This window comes from Protopterus annectens, chromosome 3.part1, assembly GCF_019279795.1.
Source record: "Protopterus annectens isolate FY-2018-M chromosome 3.part1, PAN1.0, whole genome shotgun sequence".
In the NCBI taxonomy this organism is placed as follows: Eukaryota; Metazoa; Chordata; order Ceratodontiformes; family Protopteridae; genus Protopterus; species Protopterus annectens.
In genome coordinates, this window is record NC_056732.1 from 479,530,759 (window position 1) to 479,548,422 (window position 17,664).

At 34.9% G+C, this 17,664-nt stretch overlaps 1 protein-coding gene across 2 annotated transcripts in view; it reads left to right on the plus strand.

Annotated features, from left to right (window-relative positions):
• COL14A1 (collagen type XIV alpha 1 chain) overlaps positions 1–17,664 on the plus strand; it is a gene marked incomplete at its 3' end in the record, with an annotated part of 1,869,522 nt that overhangs the window by 732,615 nt on the left and 1,119,243 nt on the right. For both annotated transcript variants that reach the window (XM_044066920.1, XM_044066919.1), the window contains 1 exon segment: positions 14,116–14,255. In XM_044066920.1, coding sequence (XP_043922855.1) covers positions 14,116–14,255 — 140 coding nt within the window.

The following is a 17,664-nucleotide window of genomic DNA, read 5'->3' on the forward strand; positions in this document are numbered from 1 at the left end:
GACCAGCATGTGCCTGAGGTAGTGAGGAAATCATTTTTTGTTTCTCAGCTTATAGCAAGAGCATGGCACCTAGGTCAAAGAAAGTCATTGTTACACTGTATTCGGCCATCGTCAGGTCCATCATTAAGTACAATGCTCCCTTTGGTATGTACATGGCCAAGATCAAGCAACAATTGGAACATCCGCACAGGTTCCTCACAAAAAGAATACAGGATGTTAACAGCATGTCCTATGCAGATCACCTCAAAACCCTGTCTCTGTACTCTTTTTCCTACAGACTGTTGAGAAGTGATCTGTGCCTGACATACAAAACATCCTTGGATCCCGCTTTGATGGACCTTTTGCATATCCACAAAATGAATACCATCAGAATTACTTGATTTAGGGATAGATTTTTTCCTTTCAACATAAATTGGATACATTGGATAGAGACGTATGTCCACTTCTCTGAAACAGACTTCCCATCTATTTGAGGCAGAGGACTACCCTAGTCTTCTTCAAGTGAAACCTGGACCAGTGGATGGGAAATGCACCCCAGATCTAGCACCAATGTCGCTAATGGGCAGAAGTAGCCTGTAAATCTTCCCCTAGGTTACATCCCTTAAAATAACCTCAAAGGCACATAAATGTGCAAGATAAAATTGGGATGCTTGGCTAGGCTTATAAAGGCCCCAGTGCTTATTAGCTTAGTGTACAACTATTAACCTATAAACTTATGATGCCACTGTTTTGTGTGTGTGTGTGTGTGTGTGTGTGTGTGTGTGTGTGTGTGTGTGTGTGTGTGTGTGTGTGTGTGTGTGTGTGTGTGTGTGTGTATACAAATCTAATATGTTTCTAAGGGCAGAACTTATTCATGCCTCTCAACTGCCCACATTTTCTCAAACTGCCCAGATTTTTTTCTCATTCTTTTGGACTGTTTGCCATAAAATGTGTGTTTTTTTCTAGCACATCATTGATGCTTGCAGTCATTAAATAATGACAGATATTTGAGTTTCAGACTTCTTATCCTTCAGAAAGTCAGTGCTAAGGCAAAACCTGTTAGTCTGTCAACTTTCTAAGTTGACAGAATTATTTTTGGCTTTGTCCAGATTTCTCCTACTAAGACGTTGACAGGTTATGTACTCCATTTATGTGACTATAGGTCAAATATTGAAGGTATACCTAGTACAAAGATGGTTATTCTGGGGGAGTAGAGGTGGGGGCAGCCTGTAAATGTAAACAACTGATTACAATGATCTCTTGCTGATTGTTAAGCCTATATTGAACTAAACTGCATAAGGTAATGAGTAGACATAAAACATGCTCAACTATGTTACTATGGTCAACATGTCTTTCACATACTCTTAACAAATGTTACATGTATTATCACCTAGATGTTGTGGTGGGCATTCACTGTGTGAACATATCTGCACGTCTGTCTGTCTGCCTGCCTGTATTTGATAGCAACTGATCACCACTGCCAGATACTCATTGCTTGAAAACTTTAGTTGTAGATTTTCTGTAAGGGTGCGTGTGTGTGCATGTGTGTGTGTGTGCATGGATGCGTGTGTGTGTGTGTGTGTGTGTGTGTGTGTGTGTGTGTGTGTGTGTGTGTGTGTGTGTGTGTGTGTGTATGTGTGTGTAAAAAAAAACTGAAGTGCATAACTGCTGGACATATTTTTCCACATTATAGTAGTCTAAAAAATATATCATCAGTTGAAAGCGATTATTTCTCAGGGAAGGGGTTGCAGACTTAGTGTGAGAGTAGATTAAAATTATTCTCACTTTACCAGAGTTCAGAAATCATAGATCTGGATCATTACAGGCAGTGCGTGTGTGTAATTACACTAGCTTCCAATGTTAGATTAATTCATGTTAGGAAAAATATAAAAATATCTCAGATGCAAAATACAAATTGCTGGAGGGACAAAACCTTTTATTTTTCCCCTAGAACCTGAGTCATAAAGTGTTGTAAGGGAATATTTTGTTTCAACATTAGCTAAAAGTTTTGTATGACAAAGTTTTAATTCAGATTTAATCATCATTCATCTACTAGTTTACTTTTAAACAAATATACTATAAATTTCTCAAACAGCTTTGACTTAATTCACTTCATTATTGTTGATGAGTTAACATTTTCAGTATATATTAAAGTCAAAAGTCAGATGAACACACACACACACACACACACACACACACACACACACACACACACACACACACACACACACACACACACACAGTCAGTTTTAAACAAGTAATGACTTAGCATTGTTTTCCTAAATAACTTCATACTTTCTTTAGGGATCCACCTTTCACTGCATATTCTTTGCTGTCATGCATTCAACAACTGGTAATACTGTTCAAGTGCTGTAAAGGAAATTCAACATTTAAACCACGTGGGCATTAAAGTGCTATATATACTGAAGAATGAACCTAGCTTCCACCTATTTAGATGTTGTACTCTTATTTCACCATCTTTACAAACACGATTTACAGATTTCTAAATTAAATCAAAAAATGGTCCCATAATTCATCCTGTTAAAAATCTTTTTATATGTTCCTCTGACCACAATTTATATTTTATTTTCTCCACATACCATTTGGATATATTACAACTTCATCTTTTTACATACTACCATGTAAGACTATTATAGAAATTTCTTCTCAGAACCAATTATCCTTTGGTAACAAACATCTGTAATATTATATAGTTCTTCCAAAAAGTAGTATTTTTAATCAAGCAATTTCTGAAGTTATAAAATGGCTTCAGAGTTCACCTACTGTTTATGCACTTTAGGTACTACATAAAATATTGCATCTTGTAGATGTTTTTCAAACAACAAAGATAAATCCATGTTATCTAAGAAGCCCAGCATTACCCCTTTGTTCTACAAATCTTACTGTTTATTATTATATTCAGTCAAACAATTCCTGTTTCACAGCCTAATATTCCAGATTATTTACTGTTGCATAATAAGTTTTAAGATATTCTTGTCTACTTTCAAGTACTATATACTATCCTAGACTTCACAAACAATCAAATGTGAGACTATCATTTTAGGAGAATATTATTTGAGGAGATTGACATTCTCTCTCATCGCAATTACCAATAAATCGCATAAATCTCTATGTTTTTTCTGAACTCATTAACTACTAAGTACAATAAAGACTACACTCAACAATCTACGCTAGGTTGGATTCTGCTGTCACATCCTGCAAACATTACATCTACAGGCACACTTCCATATTCCCTAAGTGACCACCTACCCACATCTGCCATTAGTGGCAATGCACACCTACCAAAAACAAAGACACTGAAATCTGTCCACAACCTAACTAATTTTACTTAAGAAAAATATGCTGGTCACCAGTAAATCAACTCCCTCTAAATGAAGCAGTGCACTATTTCAAGACTACTTTTCTACGTATACTTAATACTCTTAATCCAGTACGCACTAAAAGAATTAAAAATTCTGCTCCTTGGCTAGCCAAAGCATGTAAAAATCTAATGAAAAAAAGGGATATAGTGTGGGATCTCTGGAAACAAAATAAAAATAAAGAAGATCTAATAGTATACAAACAACTATGCAACCAAGTAAAAAAGCAGGTTATCAAAGATAAACAATTATACTGCACCCACCTCCAACATGAGCACAGAACTAACCCCTCAAAATTCTGGTCTTCTATCTCAACCCTACTTAACCCCAGGACAAAAAATAATGTCTCTCCTTCTCAAATAGCTAAAGACTTCAACAGTCACTTTATACAATCTATAGCCAATCTGATTGCTAAATCCCCGCCCCCAACTCCAGCCCCTCTTCCTCAACTTCCAAAACTACCCTCAGCAGTGTTTGTGTAGTTCTGAAGACCACAGATGAAGAATCCACTTAAAACACCAGTTTATTGCACCTCTAGCGCTTCAGCAACCGCCTTCAGGGAGTATAAAACATCACATAACTTGCACAGTTTATATACCCTAATACATCTAACAATTAAACAAGCAGCCTAAACTAATTAATCAATAAACATTAAAAAATACTTAATACTACTTTCTCATCAGATAAGAAGCCTCCAGTTACATTCCACATTCAGACCCTGAGGAAATAAAGTGTCATATTTCAAAATGAAAATACTTTCTTTATATAACAGCTTCTTTTTATACAAAGCATCATTTGTCTAGTTCTGACCTTCTCCACCATGACATCCCAAACCCCCATTCTGATGACTCAGACACTTTTTCTTTTCAACCCATACCTACAAGCCTCATAAAAAGACTATTGCAATAACTCAAACTCTGCTCTACCTCTGTAGATAACCTCCCACCTCAATACCTTAAATTAACTGCTGACTCCATTGCATACCCCCATCAGTATTCTAATCAATAGATCTATATCATAGGATCATAGGAAGTTACTAGGCTATTGGTCCTGAGCCCCTTACAAGCATAGCCAAGAATTTAGCCCATGTTCCAACAAGTCAGCACCCTATGCCACTGTCCAGCAGGGACACAGGTGGAAGTCCAGGAGTGTATTTTCTGTTCCCCACCAGTTATCCAGGTTGCGCTTAAAAAGGGTTAATGGGGTAGTCTGCTTGATGTGAAGAGGGAGTCTATTCCATAAAAGGGGGAGTCTGTGGGAAACAAATTTGTCCCGCCAACAAGTCTTATTGATGTCGCAGACCAGGTTGAGGTCTCACGTGTGGGTTCCTCGAGTGGAGCTTGACTTGCGGATATGCAGCAGTCCAATCAGGGTGGGGTCTGAGATTGCTTTGTATGCTAGACAGAAGTCACCTCTGAGGAGTCTGTAGGAGACTGAGTAGAGGGACAGGGTCTTTAGTCTATCTATGTAGGGTAGATATTTGAGGCCCTGGATTTTCCTGGTGAGGAGCCTCTGTGGACTGTCCAGCTTTTGCATGTGCTTTGTGAGGTACATGCCAAAAGGACATTGTACTCAATAATGGGTGTTATAAGGGAAGAATACGGGGATGTCATGTCCACTTTGTCCCTGGATGAGATACCCTTACTAATGAGGTGGGCCATGTAGAAAGCTTTCTGTACAATGGAGGTGATATGGTGGTCAAAAGTCAGTTTGCTATTAGCATGGGTGCCCAAGTCCCTCACAACTGATTGCGTGCTTAGGACTTTATTTTCAATGTGATAATTTGTGGGGTCATCACTCTCCCCAAAGGGGATGATGATGCATTTTTTGGCATTCAGTTTGAGGCCATGTTTCTGGCACCAGTCATTTGTTTGGGTCAGACCCTCTTGGACATGTCCACATCACTAGGGGAATTGATTAGAGCACCCAGCTTGCAGTCAAGTATCTTTAGTTCCTAGCATCTTGAAAATGTCTAATATTATTCCTATTCACAAAGGGGGAAATTCCACAGAGATTATCACCTTCTGACTTATAGCCCTTCAATCCCCCATCTCCAAAATACTGTAAAAATGTATTCACAAGCAACTAATGCAATACTTGTTGCAATATAACCTAATTGCACATACTCAACATGGTTTCCATCCAGACCATAGCATGTCCACAGCTCTCCTATCCTTCATTGACTCTGTAAATAGGGCTAGAGATGCAGGTACCTTTGTATCTGCTGTATTTCTTGACCTATCAAAAGCATCTGACACTGTCTCTCACTCTATACCTCTGGACAGGCTCTCTAAATTAGGTTTTACCATTCCTACCATACCGTGGTTCTACAACTACATATACAATTGAAAACAAGCCATAAAATGGTTAAAAAAATCTTTCCCTTTCTTCATAATCCCACAAGGTTCTATCCTTGGTCCCCTGCTCTTTAATATATTTACAGACAACTTATGCCCTACCTCATTCACTGGAACACTCATACAATATGTAGATGGCTCTATATTATCTGCACCTCTCCTATACTTCCCCAACTGCGCTCCATCACAAAACAAACATTTACTGCCATTGAATCCTGGCTCAGCAACACTCAACTATTCCTTATACCTAAAAAACAAACTCCTCCTCTGCCAGCCAAAAAAATCACCCTATTGACATAAAATAATTTAAAATCCACTCTGCAGACAATCTTCTTCTGGCTTTTCCCGGTTAGGGGTCCCCATAGCAAATCACCTGTCCGTTCATGATTGGCAGTGGAGTTTTATGGTGTCGAGTTGCCAGCCCGGCACCCAACCTTCAACAGAAGGCACACAGATGCACACACTCACATCTAGGGCCAGTTTAGAGTGACCAATCCACCTACAGCATGTCTTTGGGATGTGGAAGGAAACCGGAACCCCACGCAACCACAGGGAGGACATGCAGACTCCACACAGAAGGCACCCCAGCCAAGAATCAAACCAGAGAACCTCTTGCTGTGAGGTCGCAATGCTAACCGCTGCACCACCGTGGCTGCCCACTCTGCAGACAATACTGTTATTGAAATAGTCCACCACACTAAACTGCTAGGAGGCATCATTGACAATCAACTAAAGTTCGATCTCCATGTCCAAAAGAATGTTTAAGAAAACTCACCAGAAACTAGGCATCCTCTATAGAAACAAATACTCCCTGAACACACGAACTAAGGCCACTCTTACTAAAACTTTCCTTCTCTCCTCCCTACTATATGGTGCCACTATTCTTTCTAATGTACAAACCTCTATTAGATCCAAAGTGGAACAGTGTTACAACAAAGTGGCCAAGTTTACCACCAATTCAACCACCTACACACATCATTGTGGGTCATTACAAATACTAAACTGGGTAGAACTCCCTAACCACCTCCATTATGTCCAACTCTTAACCTTACACAACATGATTTATAAACCCTTAGCCTGCTCAGCCTGAGTAACATAATCAGACTTTACAAACCCAAAAGAGCCGTAAGTCTGAAGACAAAAACCCTACTAACCATCTTCAAGTCCTCTAAATTACCAGGGCAAAGCCTATACTCTTACTCTGTTGCTGAAGTTTGAAACTCACTCCCTCTTTGTACCAGAACAATTTCCAACTTAATAGCCTTCAAAACTTCCCTAAAACAACATATAAATTATTTATGGCTGTGCTGGTGCTCTGCTTCTGGCTAACCTCATCTCTACTGTTCCTCTCCCTGATTTGATCTTCCCCTAGCCAACTTTCTCACTTCCTCTTCCTTTACACTAGCTAACAGTACTCGAGATTACCAATCTGTTTTCTGCTATTCCCACTTCTTACACTCCTCCCTTTTCTTCCTATTATGCTTTTATTATCTATAATAATGTAGTAGCTGCACAATATTACATAAAAATGAACTCAGAAATATTGACAATATGATGGAATGTGCTGTACTTATATCCTAAGGCTATGTTTGAAAATATGCATTATACGTTGCATGCTTCCTGTTCATTTAAAATGCTGATTGTCTGTTTCTCCACATGAACCTGTAACAAATTTTCTGTATTTGCCAAGATGCAAATGTTATATATTTGTGTGTTATGGTCTTTACTTGGAGATTTTCTCCCCGGGCCTCCACTGAAAATGTGTTCTTTTTGACCCAGTCAGACTATCCCAGTAAACAAAGGTCAAATAACTAAATAAATAAATAAACTAAATATATATATATATATATATATATATATATATATATACACACACACACACACACACACACACACACACACACACACACACACACACACACACACATATTTTTTCTGCCTGTATCTGTTTCCCATACTGCAGTATTATGATTAGCATGTTGCACTTCTTTCAAATCTAAACCTTCTCCTTTGCTTCATTTATAAGTCTCCTCTGCTTTATATTTTGAAAAAGAAAAAGTGTATCCATTACATTAACTCCACAAAGCATCTCAATATTATTAATTATATTCAAAGTGGTTAAAAAAATTTGTTTCTTGACTATAATGGAGGTAAAGCAATTTTTCATAGTGCTGACACAAGCTACTATAAAGAGAACTTTCTTCATTATCACATTTGTGGACTGTTCAAATTCATCACATGAATAAAAATATAGATTGAGTAAATCATCCACCTTGTCTCTCGTGCTATAACAAACCTCTACATTTAATTCATTTTCAAAAGAAAATAGCTTTGCATAGTCTCAGGTTTCTGCAAAAATTTAAAAAAATGAAATTTCTGTAGTATCCAAAGATAGAAATGTTGCAAGTACAAGTTGAGCTTTTTGCAAAGTAAATGATAACAGTTATCAAATTCAAAGATTAATTAGTACAAGGTTAGTACATATACAATCTAATTAGTTTTTCATTGCATATCAGCAACATTTATGCTCAGTGCTACTCATTATGTGGTGCCATTGTCTATGTCTATAAATATACCATAACCCAAACAGGTTTTATAGTGTAATGTATATTATATTAATTTGTATTATACAAACAAATTTATTTTTGCATTTTCTTGTTACTATCATTCATTGTGCTTACACTGATAAGTGATACTAAGTAGTTCTAATGCTGACTAATTGGACTATTTACATAGGTCTAATGTAATCTATTTATGTCCAGTCATGCATTCTTGCAGCATAGAAACTCCATTTACCTTATTTTGATAGCTACAGATTTGGTGCATTAATGCTTAATGTGTAACTATGTTTTTTTCTGAGTCTAGTTGTACAGCTTGACCACTGATGAGTTATATGTTATCATTCATTGCATGATGTATGTTGAATTTCTTTTGATACCTTTGTGACTTGACCAATACCTGAAACAGATCTTTGGACCGATGCACCAACCTGGTTAATGAATGCTACATCTTCTTCTTCTTCTTCTTCTTCTTCTTCTTCCTCTTTGTCTTTTCAGCTTTTCCCGGTTAGGGGTTGCCACAGTGGAACTCCGGTCTGCTAATGATTGGCAGTCGATTTTTATAAATTCAGTAAATGTTCATCCATTGTAAAAGTATTACTTAATATCTCCTCATATATCTTAAACATCAGATCCAGAAGTAAACCCCCCCCTTCTTTTTGTTTCTGCCAGATGCATTTCTTCAATTTACATTTACATTTCAGTTTCCAAATTCTCAAAAGAGATTGAATGATTGCTTACTGTTTTAGTGGAAGACATGGTTGAACTACAGCTGTGAATTGTGCTTCTCATTCTATTCTTAATCTCTTGGTCATGTGGCCTCTGTGAAGCATGTCATTACCATAGGAATGCCCTACTGCTTTCACAGTACTCCTGATTCCTGTCTTTGTTATTCCTTTAATTCTGTATTACTTATTCTTCATGTTTGTTGCATTGTTTTTGTTTTCACCCAGTTTCTGATTATACAAATAGATTGGCCATATTTTTTTATTTCAATCTCCACTTTATTATTCCCAGCAGGCATCTCATATTTATCCCATCAGATTCTACCAGTATCTGAATTCAGTCTCTCATATAATATAATTTAAACTGGCTTGTTATCCCTTTTGAAAACCATAATTGTAGTCTGTAAGTACAGGATATGCTGCCCAATTATCTGTTCATAAAACTCAAGACATTAATTCCAAATGAAGGTATTCTCTAATGTTAATTTATTGTAAAAAAATATATTTTTATTGCAGGAAAATCAATTTGCTCAACTTTTGTTGAGTGTAACTCAGCAGCCAAAAATGGATTAAACCAAATCAGTTTTTGCAGCCTGTTCTTCAAAATCTTTTCAAGCACCACCACACCCAAATTGCCTCTATCAAGCTGCAGCCTTTGTGGTGTATCATTCAATATTCCAGCAACAGTTTTTGCATAAATTAACTCACTTCATGAAAAAAAAAAAAAAACATTAAATGTTAATAACTAACAGTGTTTTTTTCTTCCCTAGTGCATCATATATAAAACTTTCTAGAAGAATGATGAAAAGTAATTTTTATCATTAACTAAGCATTGCATTAAAAAGAATAATTCCCATTTAATTACCACCCATTGATCAATTTTGCTTTCAATTACTTTTATATTCATATTTCAAGGGATAGTATATATATATATATATATATATATATATTTTTTTTTTTTTTTTCAAAAACTTTTAACACACAAATTTGTAAAAAAAACTATTGACTCAGCATAGTTTGGGACAAATGTACTCTGAAAATATATTTAGTTGACTTGTTCTACTTCTCAGAGATTAAAATTCTTTATATGCTTTTTTCTAATTTGTGAACCAGCTATTTGTCTTATTTATTATGTTCAAGCCCTGATTCCATAAATTTAAAAATGGGGTACCTGAGTAAACCCTGGACAGTTTGTGTTGCAGTAAGACCTGAAAAGTATTTTTGCCTGATCTAATTTATGGTATATATTCAAACACACCTCTGTTGCACTTCTTTCAAATCTAAACCTTCTCCTTTACTTCATTTATAAGTCTCCTTTGCTTTATATTTTGAAAAAGAAAAAGTGTATCCATTACATTAACTCCACAAAGCATTTCAATATTATTAATTATATTCAAAGTGGTTAAAAAAATTTGTTTCTTGACTATAATGGAGGTAAAGCAATTTTTCATAGTGCTGACACAAGCTACTATAAAGAGAACTTTCTTCATTATCACATTTGTGGACTGTTCAAATTCATCACATGAATAAAAATATAGACTAAGTAAATCATCCACCTTGTCTCTTGTGCTATAACAAACCTCTACATTTCATTAATTTTCAAAAGAAAATAGCTTTGCATAGTCTCAGGTTTCTGCAAAAATTAAAAAAATGAAATTTCTGTAGTATCCAACATCTTTGAAGTGTTACTATCTTACTATCTTAACTAGTTTAAATCAAGAAGCATTAATACCTTGAAGTAGAAACTCTTGTATCTACAAAGTTAATTTTCCTTTCTGCTTAAAAATCATATCTGCCCATTGAAACTAAATGTGTAAATACAAAGTTCTAATTTATATACTTGAAACGAGGGCCAGTGTGAAAGTAATTTTCTTACTTGATTTGATATTTCTTGACTTGTTCTACTTCTCAGAGATTAAAATTCTTTACATGTTTTTTTCTAATTTGTGAACCAGCTATTTGTCTTATTTATTATGTTCAAGCCCTGATTCCATAAATTTAAAAATGGGGTACCTGAGTAAACCCTGGACAGTTTGTGTTGCAGTAAGACCTGAAAAGTATTTTTGCCTGATCTAATTTAATGTATATATTCAAACACACCTCTGTTTTAGTAGTAGTACATCTTTGAAGTGTTAATATCTTACTATCTTCACTAGTTTAAATCAAGAAGCATTAATACCTTGAAGTAGAAACTCTTGTATCTACAAAGTTAATTTTCCTTTCTGCTTAAAAATCATATCTGCCCATTGAAACTAAATGTGTAAATACAAAGTTCTAATTTATATACTTGAAACGAGGGCCAGTGTGAAAGTAATTTTCTTACTTGATTTAATATTTCGTACCATATAAAACACCTCAGTAGATGAACCTGAGATTATTTAGAGATTGTATATGGTATTTTAACTAGAGAGTCCCGAATTCTTATAGTACACGGTACTTCTGTTATTGGCTCAGTTATGATAGTCTTCATTTGGAAATTGAAAAAAAAATATGAGTTTTTATTAGTGGAACCAATGCATACCTCTCAGGATCATGGAGTTTGAGACCAGACTAAGTTTGGTATGCAACGGCAAAGACACACGTAATTTGCAGAAACCATTCTTGATATAATTTTTTTTCCTATACTTTCGATTTTTCAGATGAATTAAAGATATAATAATTGACTCATTGGCTGAGAAAATGATCCATTTGGGTAAAAATAATATTTTAAATTACATTTACCTTTTCAACAAGAGAATGCCTCATAATACCTACATTGTAATTTGTCCTTGAAAAATTATATTAGTGAGTATTTGTTCAGATTCTTAGCTGTGAACTGTCTTTATGGTATGACCTCTACAAAAATTTAGTGGTATGAGATACCAGAAGATTATATTTTCTGTCCAAGTTTTCCCTTGTTTCAAATAATAGAATTTTAGAACTGTGGTCATTCACCCTATATACTATAATTGTTTTGACTTCATTGACACATTAAAAAAATCCTGACTAGAAGAGTTTATCTCTGTAGTTTTAATAATTAGCTTATCTGAATATATGAATAATTTCTGGTTTTCAGTTACTGTATCCATTAGAAAGCTTGCTCTGTTCAATTTTATTAATTCCACCAGTGGTTCCATCAGTATAATAAACAATGGTGGAGGCACCAGAGGTTCCATCAGTATAATAAACAATGGTGGAGACACCAGTGGTTCCATCAATATAATAAACAATGGTGGAGACACCAGTGGTTCCATCAGTATAATAAACAGTGGTGGAGACATCCAGTATCCATGCATAATTCCATTTCCTCTTCTGAATCTCTGAGACCAGACTATATTAATCTTAAGAACTGCCTCAGACGTTAATGAACAGTTTTTGGACTGTAATAACTGTTATGGCTAGTAACCAAAAATGTTTGAAGGAGTCATATATGAACGGCCAGTTATGTTTGTTGAACACATTTTGTGCATCACCTGCTAGAAAAACAAGGTCCTTCAGCTTACCAGCTTTGCCCTGGATATTTAAAATTATCACTTGAAGTATTTGGTTGATAAATGCTAGGTGTTTGTCTGATAAGAAACTAAATTGTTGCAATGTACTTACCTGTGATTATCCTTTCAGTAATTATCACATTGATTAGAGTAGCTGTAATGTTGTAGTCACTGTTAAAAGTAGTACTGGTCTTTCATCCAAAACATCTTCTATCCTACTAGAATCTTTTGAAATATGTATGATTTTGGCAAGGTTTTAATGTTTACTGTTCTCCAGTTTGGAAATGTATGTAACAGGGTAAGTTGAGATGGATAAGGAGGTAACCATTTTATATAAAATATAAAATTCTTTTGGATTTAGAGTAGATTATGGGACCTACAGTCTAATAATTGTAGAGAACGACTTGGATTAAGCTGGTGGTGTGAGAGCTGCTAGGCCCAAGAAGCCATAATAATCTAGATGCTTTGAGACACATTTTAGAGCCTTTTCCAACATTTTGATCCAGTGATGGTCTGAACAAATTTCATGACTAGGGAAAACAAGCTCAGTCTTATTCTTTTAAGGAATAAATAAGATGTGTCCAGCTCTTAATGTTCAAAGATGACAAATTAGTCCCCAATAAAATGAGAAGGCAAATACTTGGAAGGATGCATAAATCATATCTGAGAGTAGTACCTGGCTCCCTACTTCTCTCCCCAAAAAAGATAGTCATCTTATTTGTACCCCTCTGGTGTTAGACTGGGATGAAACTGGAAGAACAAACGGCCAAAGTCATATGTTTCAAGTTGTTAGAAATAAAATGAATTATCTTTAAACATTGCAGAGCAATGTCACAATAAGTGGAGTATGCTGAACTAATTGTCATGTAATTATCTGGTTAGCTATTAGATGACAGTTTTTCAGTAGACATTTACTAATGGCACAATTGATATGAAAGAGATTGTTTACCTATACTAATATGAAGAAGATTCTTTGGCTCACTATTCATCACAAATTACATAGTGAAAATGGTGCACTGTAAGACCCTATAATACACAAAACTATATTTTTGCATCCTCCCTACATCCCGCAATGTGGGGTCCAAATCCCGGACCCCAGCACCCTCTAAAAGTATATATTCCAGAGTCATACTTTCAACACAGTGAAGAAAAGTGAGAAAATACCCGAAAAGGCGGTGAGACTCACAGTGACATTAAATTCTCAACTTTCATCCATTCAGGGAACAGAACAGCACAAACACATAGGTAAGTCAAAGCAGATTCAGTGGATATGAATGGTTGTTTGGTATACTGGATTTAATGCCTGCAAAGAATAATTCTAAACTGTTAGGGTGCTTTTTAAAATAAAATGAAAACATGATGATAATAACCGTTGCTTTACTTGTAACCCTCATCACTTTGCAGCAAAACCTTCAAACTTCGAAAGTGACATTCTAGAATTCATATAGTTCAGAATTCTCTGAACAATAATTGTTTGTTAACTAGTTTATATAAAAAATACAAGTAGTATTACTTTTGTATCTCTGAGAAGACAGCTAAGTAAATGTGCAATGCTGTTATGATAAATGCATTCCATATAATTGAAGAACAGCATATATTTATTTTGTGTTATCTCGTAGAGTCACTTCATTTATATTTCCTTTTAGACAAGGTACCTAGCCCTCTAAAACTGCAAGTCAGTGATGTAACAGAGAACAGCTTTCGTGTCAGCTGGCAACATGCAGCAAATGACATAGCATTATATAAACTATTATGGATTGCTCGCAGTGGTGGGAAAGAAAAAGAGGTAAGTTATGTTTTTTCTGCATTTGGATGTGATATTGACAAATGGTTAATACTGGAGAAAATATAATACTAATATAAAATGACTTTTATAATGCCCTTTGCATAGTGGTACAGTCTACGAATACTGTATGAATCACTCAACATTTGTATTGGAGAGTTCCACTAACAATGCAGTAGCCTCAACATACTGGGTTAAATACTTGCATATTTCAAGTATGTTAAGTTATATTCATGAAGTACTCCTTAATAGACACATTAATGAGAAAAATCATTTCTGCTCATGAAACCAAGCTTTACCCTCAGCTGTAGGCATTTACAAAGGCAGAAAAATATTGTGACCAGCTCCATGAACAAGGCAGTTTTAAGGCACATTTGCCAAGTAGATCTTTGTACCTATAGATGTAAGTTATGTTTCAGCTCATATCTATAATTTTAATCATTAAGTTGAATCTGTGATCATCAGTTTCTACATGAATGAATGCTTTATTAAGCAGCTGGTTGTGGAACATTCTAGGACATCCATCATTCAAGCTCAGTTTGTACAGAAAACAAAATGGAAAAGTCTCAACTGCAAGACAGATAATTTGCACATGGACTGCAGTTATAAATGGACTTGCTTGACATCTCATTTTACAAGTAATGCCACAGGTATTTTAATGAGTGTAATTGTTCATAAAGGGGCAGCAAATCTCTACAGTCCACAAAAGAATGCTTACAAAGGATGTCAACTCCAGGTCTACAGTAGGTCCCACATGCAACCAAAGAAACCTTAATCACCTATATCCTCTTCTACAAATCCCCCAATCCAAACTACACACTTCTGGCTGTGCTTTTTCTATACTGGGGTCTAAATAATTGGAATCCCTCACAAATGAACTTAAAGACTTGCCATCTCATCCCAAATTCTATGCTATGCTAAAATTTAATCCAATAACACAAAGTATGCTTATTACCCTTTCAGTCATAATAACATAGATGAACATTCATATGATATATCCAGTTACTCTGTCTTCTCCACTCTGATTTAACCTGTCAGGAGGGTAAATACCCAAGGCTAACAGCCTGTGGATAATTTTGTAATATATTGAATCTTTCTATAGCCCTGTTATTTAATGATTCCCTGTATATTCTGCAAATTATGCTCAATGCGTGTTGTCTTTCATTATAATCCAACAGTATCCAAACCTTTCATAGTAAATGTAACATACACTATTTTATTATTTCTTTACTATCTGTACTCATTATAACTTTTATTCTGTATGAGTCTGAGAATGGTCAGAAATGAAGAGTGATCTGCACCATTAAACAAATTCGGATGAATAAATATACTCATCACATATTTTGCCTGCTAGATTTCGCAGTTAGCAAGTTAATTCTTCCTAATTGGTGGTAAATGTGACAGTATTGTTAGTACAATGAAATATGAGACATTAAACCAAGATCCATCTGTTTGAGATGGGGTTAGCTCAAGTGGATATAAAAGATCACATGGTAATTATTGAAAAAAGAGTAGGTTGCTTAATTTATATATACACAGTTTATTCATATACATATTAAATACATTATTTACATAGTTTTGTAACCCAATGTCCATCCTAGTTACACAATTTTTAAATTTTCTTCATCAGGTTTTGTACATACTTCTTCCATTCTGATTTCCTCCCTAATGCTTTTTCCACAAACATTTTCATTCATTCTGGTTTTGTTATACAATAGTCCTTCACACCTTCTTTTCCACAATACCCAGATTGTAACAAATAATATTATATTACATTTGTCAATTTCTTCTTTCCTTTCTTTTCCAGATTTGCCATACAAGTTCCATATTAATTTCATTGAAACCTTTTCAACTACATACAGTTTTAAACATATCCCAAAAAGACTTAATTTTATATTCTAAAAAACAATGTTTTTCAGTTTCCTCTACCTTGTAATTACAACACATTCATTCTTCAATTGATTTATATTTCATATTTCCATAAACTGGTAGCATGTTTTTCAAAATTCTCCACAAAAAGTCCCCAGCTTTAAAGAAATATTCAAACTTTTCCTTCTTTGCACTTCTAATCTCATCTGAAAAATCATTCCATGTATCTATAGGAAAAATATCTTGCATATTTTTTCATACCATTCATTCATTTTCTCACTACATTAATCAATTCCTTTCTTTCCATAATCTCTTTTTCGTCCCTTCTTTTGCTTTTTATATTTTCAAATCTCTTAATACCTATCCTGTAACTGTTTCACACCATGTTATTCTCCTTGTTTTCACACTATTAATAACCCAAAACAGGTGCATTGATGCTAAAAACAGTCCACACAGTAAGCCTGTTTATAGAAAGGCCTTACATTGAAATAAGTCACTTACATGGAGAACAGGTCTTTTAAAATCAGGGAAGACTTAGACTTAGAAAAGCTTTTTTTGAATCTGGCCTGCTACAACTTTCCTTCTGTCACATTCAGTGTTACTAACACCCCCCCCCATGTCCATGCATTTCTTTCATCAAATGCTTTTTTTAATCATGCACTACTTTACAGATAAATAGGAAAATTAGTTCATTTCAACAATGTTACTGTCAGCATACAGTTATATATGTTTTTTTTTTAAGTTGCAGTCCAAAAAAAAAAATATATATATATATATATATATATATATATATATATATATATGTGTGTGTGTGTGTGTGTGTGTATATATATATATATATATATATATATATATATATATATATATAGATTACTATCATAAACGTGACATTCACAAGTGTGAACGGTGATGTTAACGACCAATATCCTCGACTCATGCATATTAAATAGGCCCAATGGTCGATGCAACAACATCAACAATGTTTTGTCGATAATAATATCAAAAGCTGCCATTGCCAACCATACTTCATGTTCCTGCCTTGTTAACGATTTTATGAACTGACGTACAACTGTACATTGACATTCTGACTGTCGCTCCTACCATGTTCAAGGAGGTACCTGTCATTCAACTGACTTTCTGCATTTTGATTGTAAACCTATATATATATATATATATATATATATATATATATATATATATATATATATATATATATAGTTCCCATTCAGAAGCCTGAAACATCATAAGCCTGAAAATCAAAATCCTGAAACCAAAAGCCTGAAAATTCAGAATCCTGAAAACTCAAAATCCTGAAAGCCCAAAATCCTGAAAGACCAAAATCCTGAAACTCAAAATCCTGAAAACACAAATAATGGTAATATGTCACTATAAAGACACTAATATCTACCAACTGACCCTGACCCTAACCCTAACCCTAATGTCCGTCAATATAGCACACTCACCTGACCCGCGCCCTAACCCTAACTCACTTAAACCGCCTCTAACCCCAATATTTGTCACTATTGCATACATGCCTAACCTG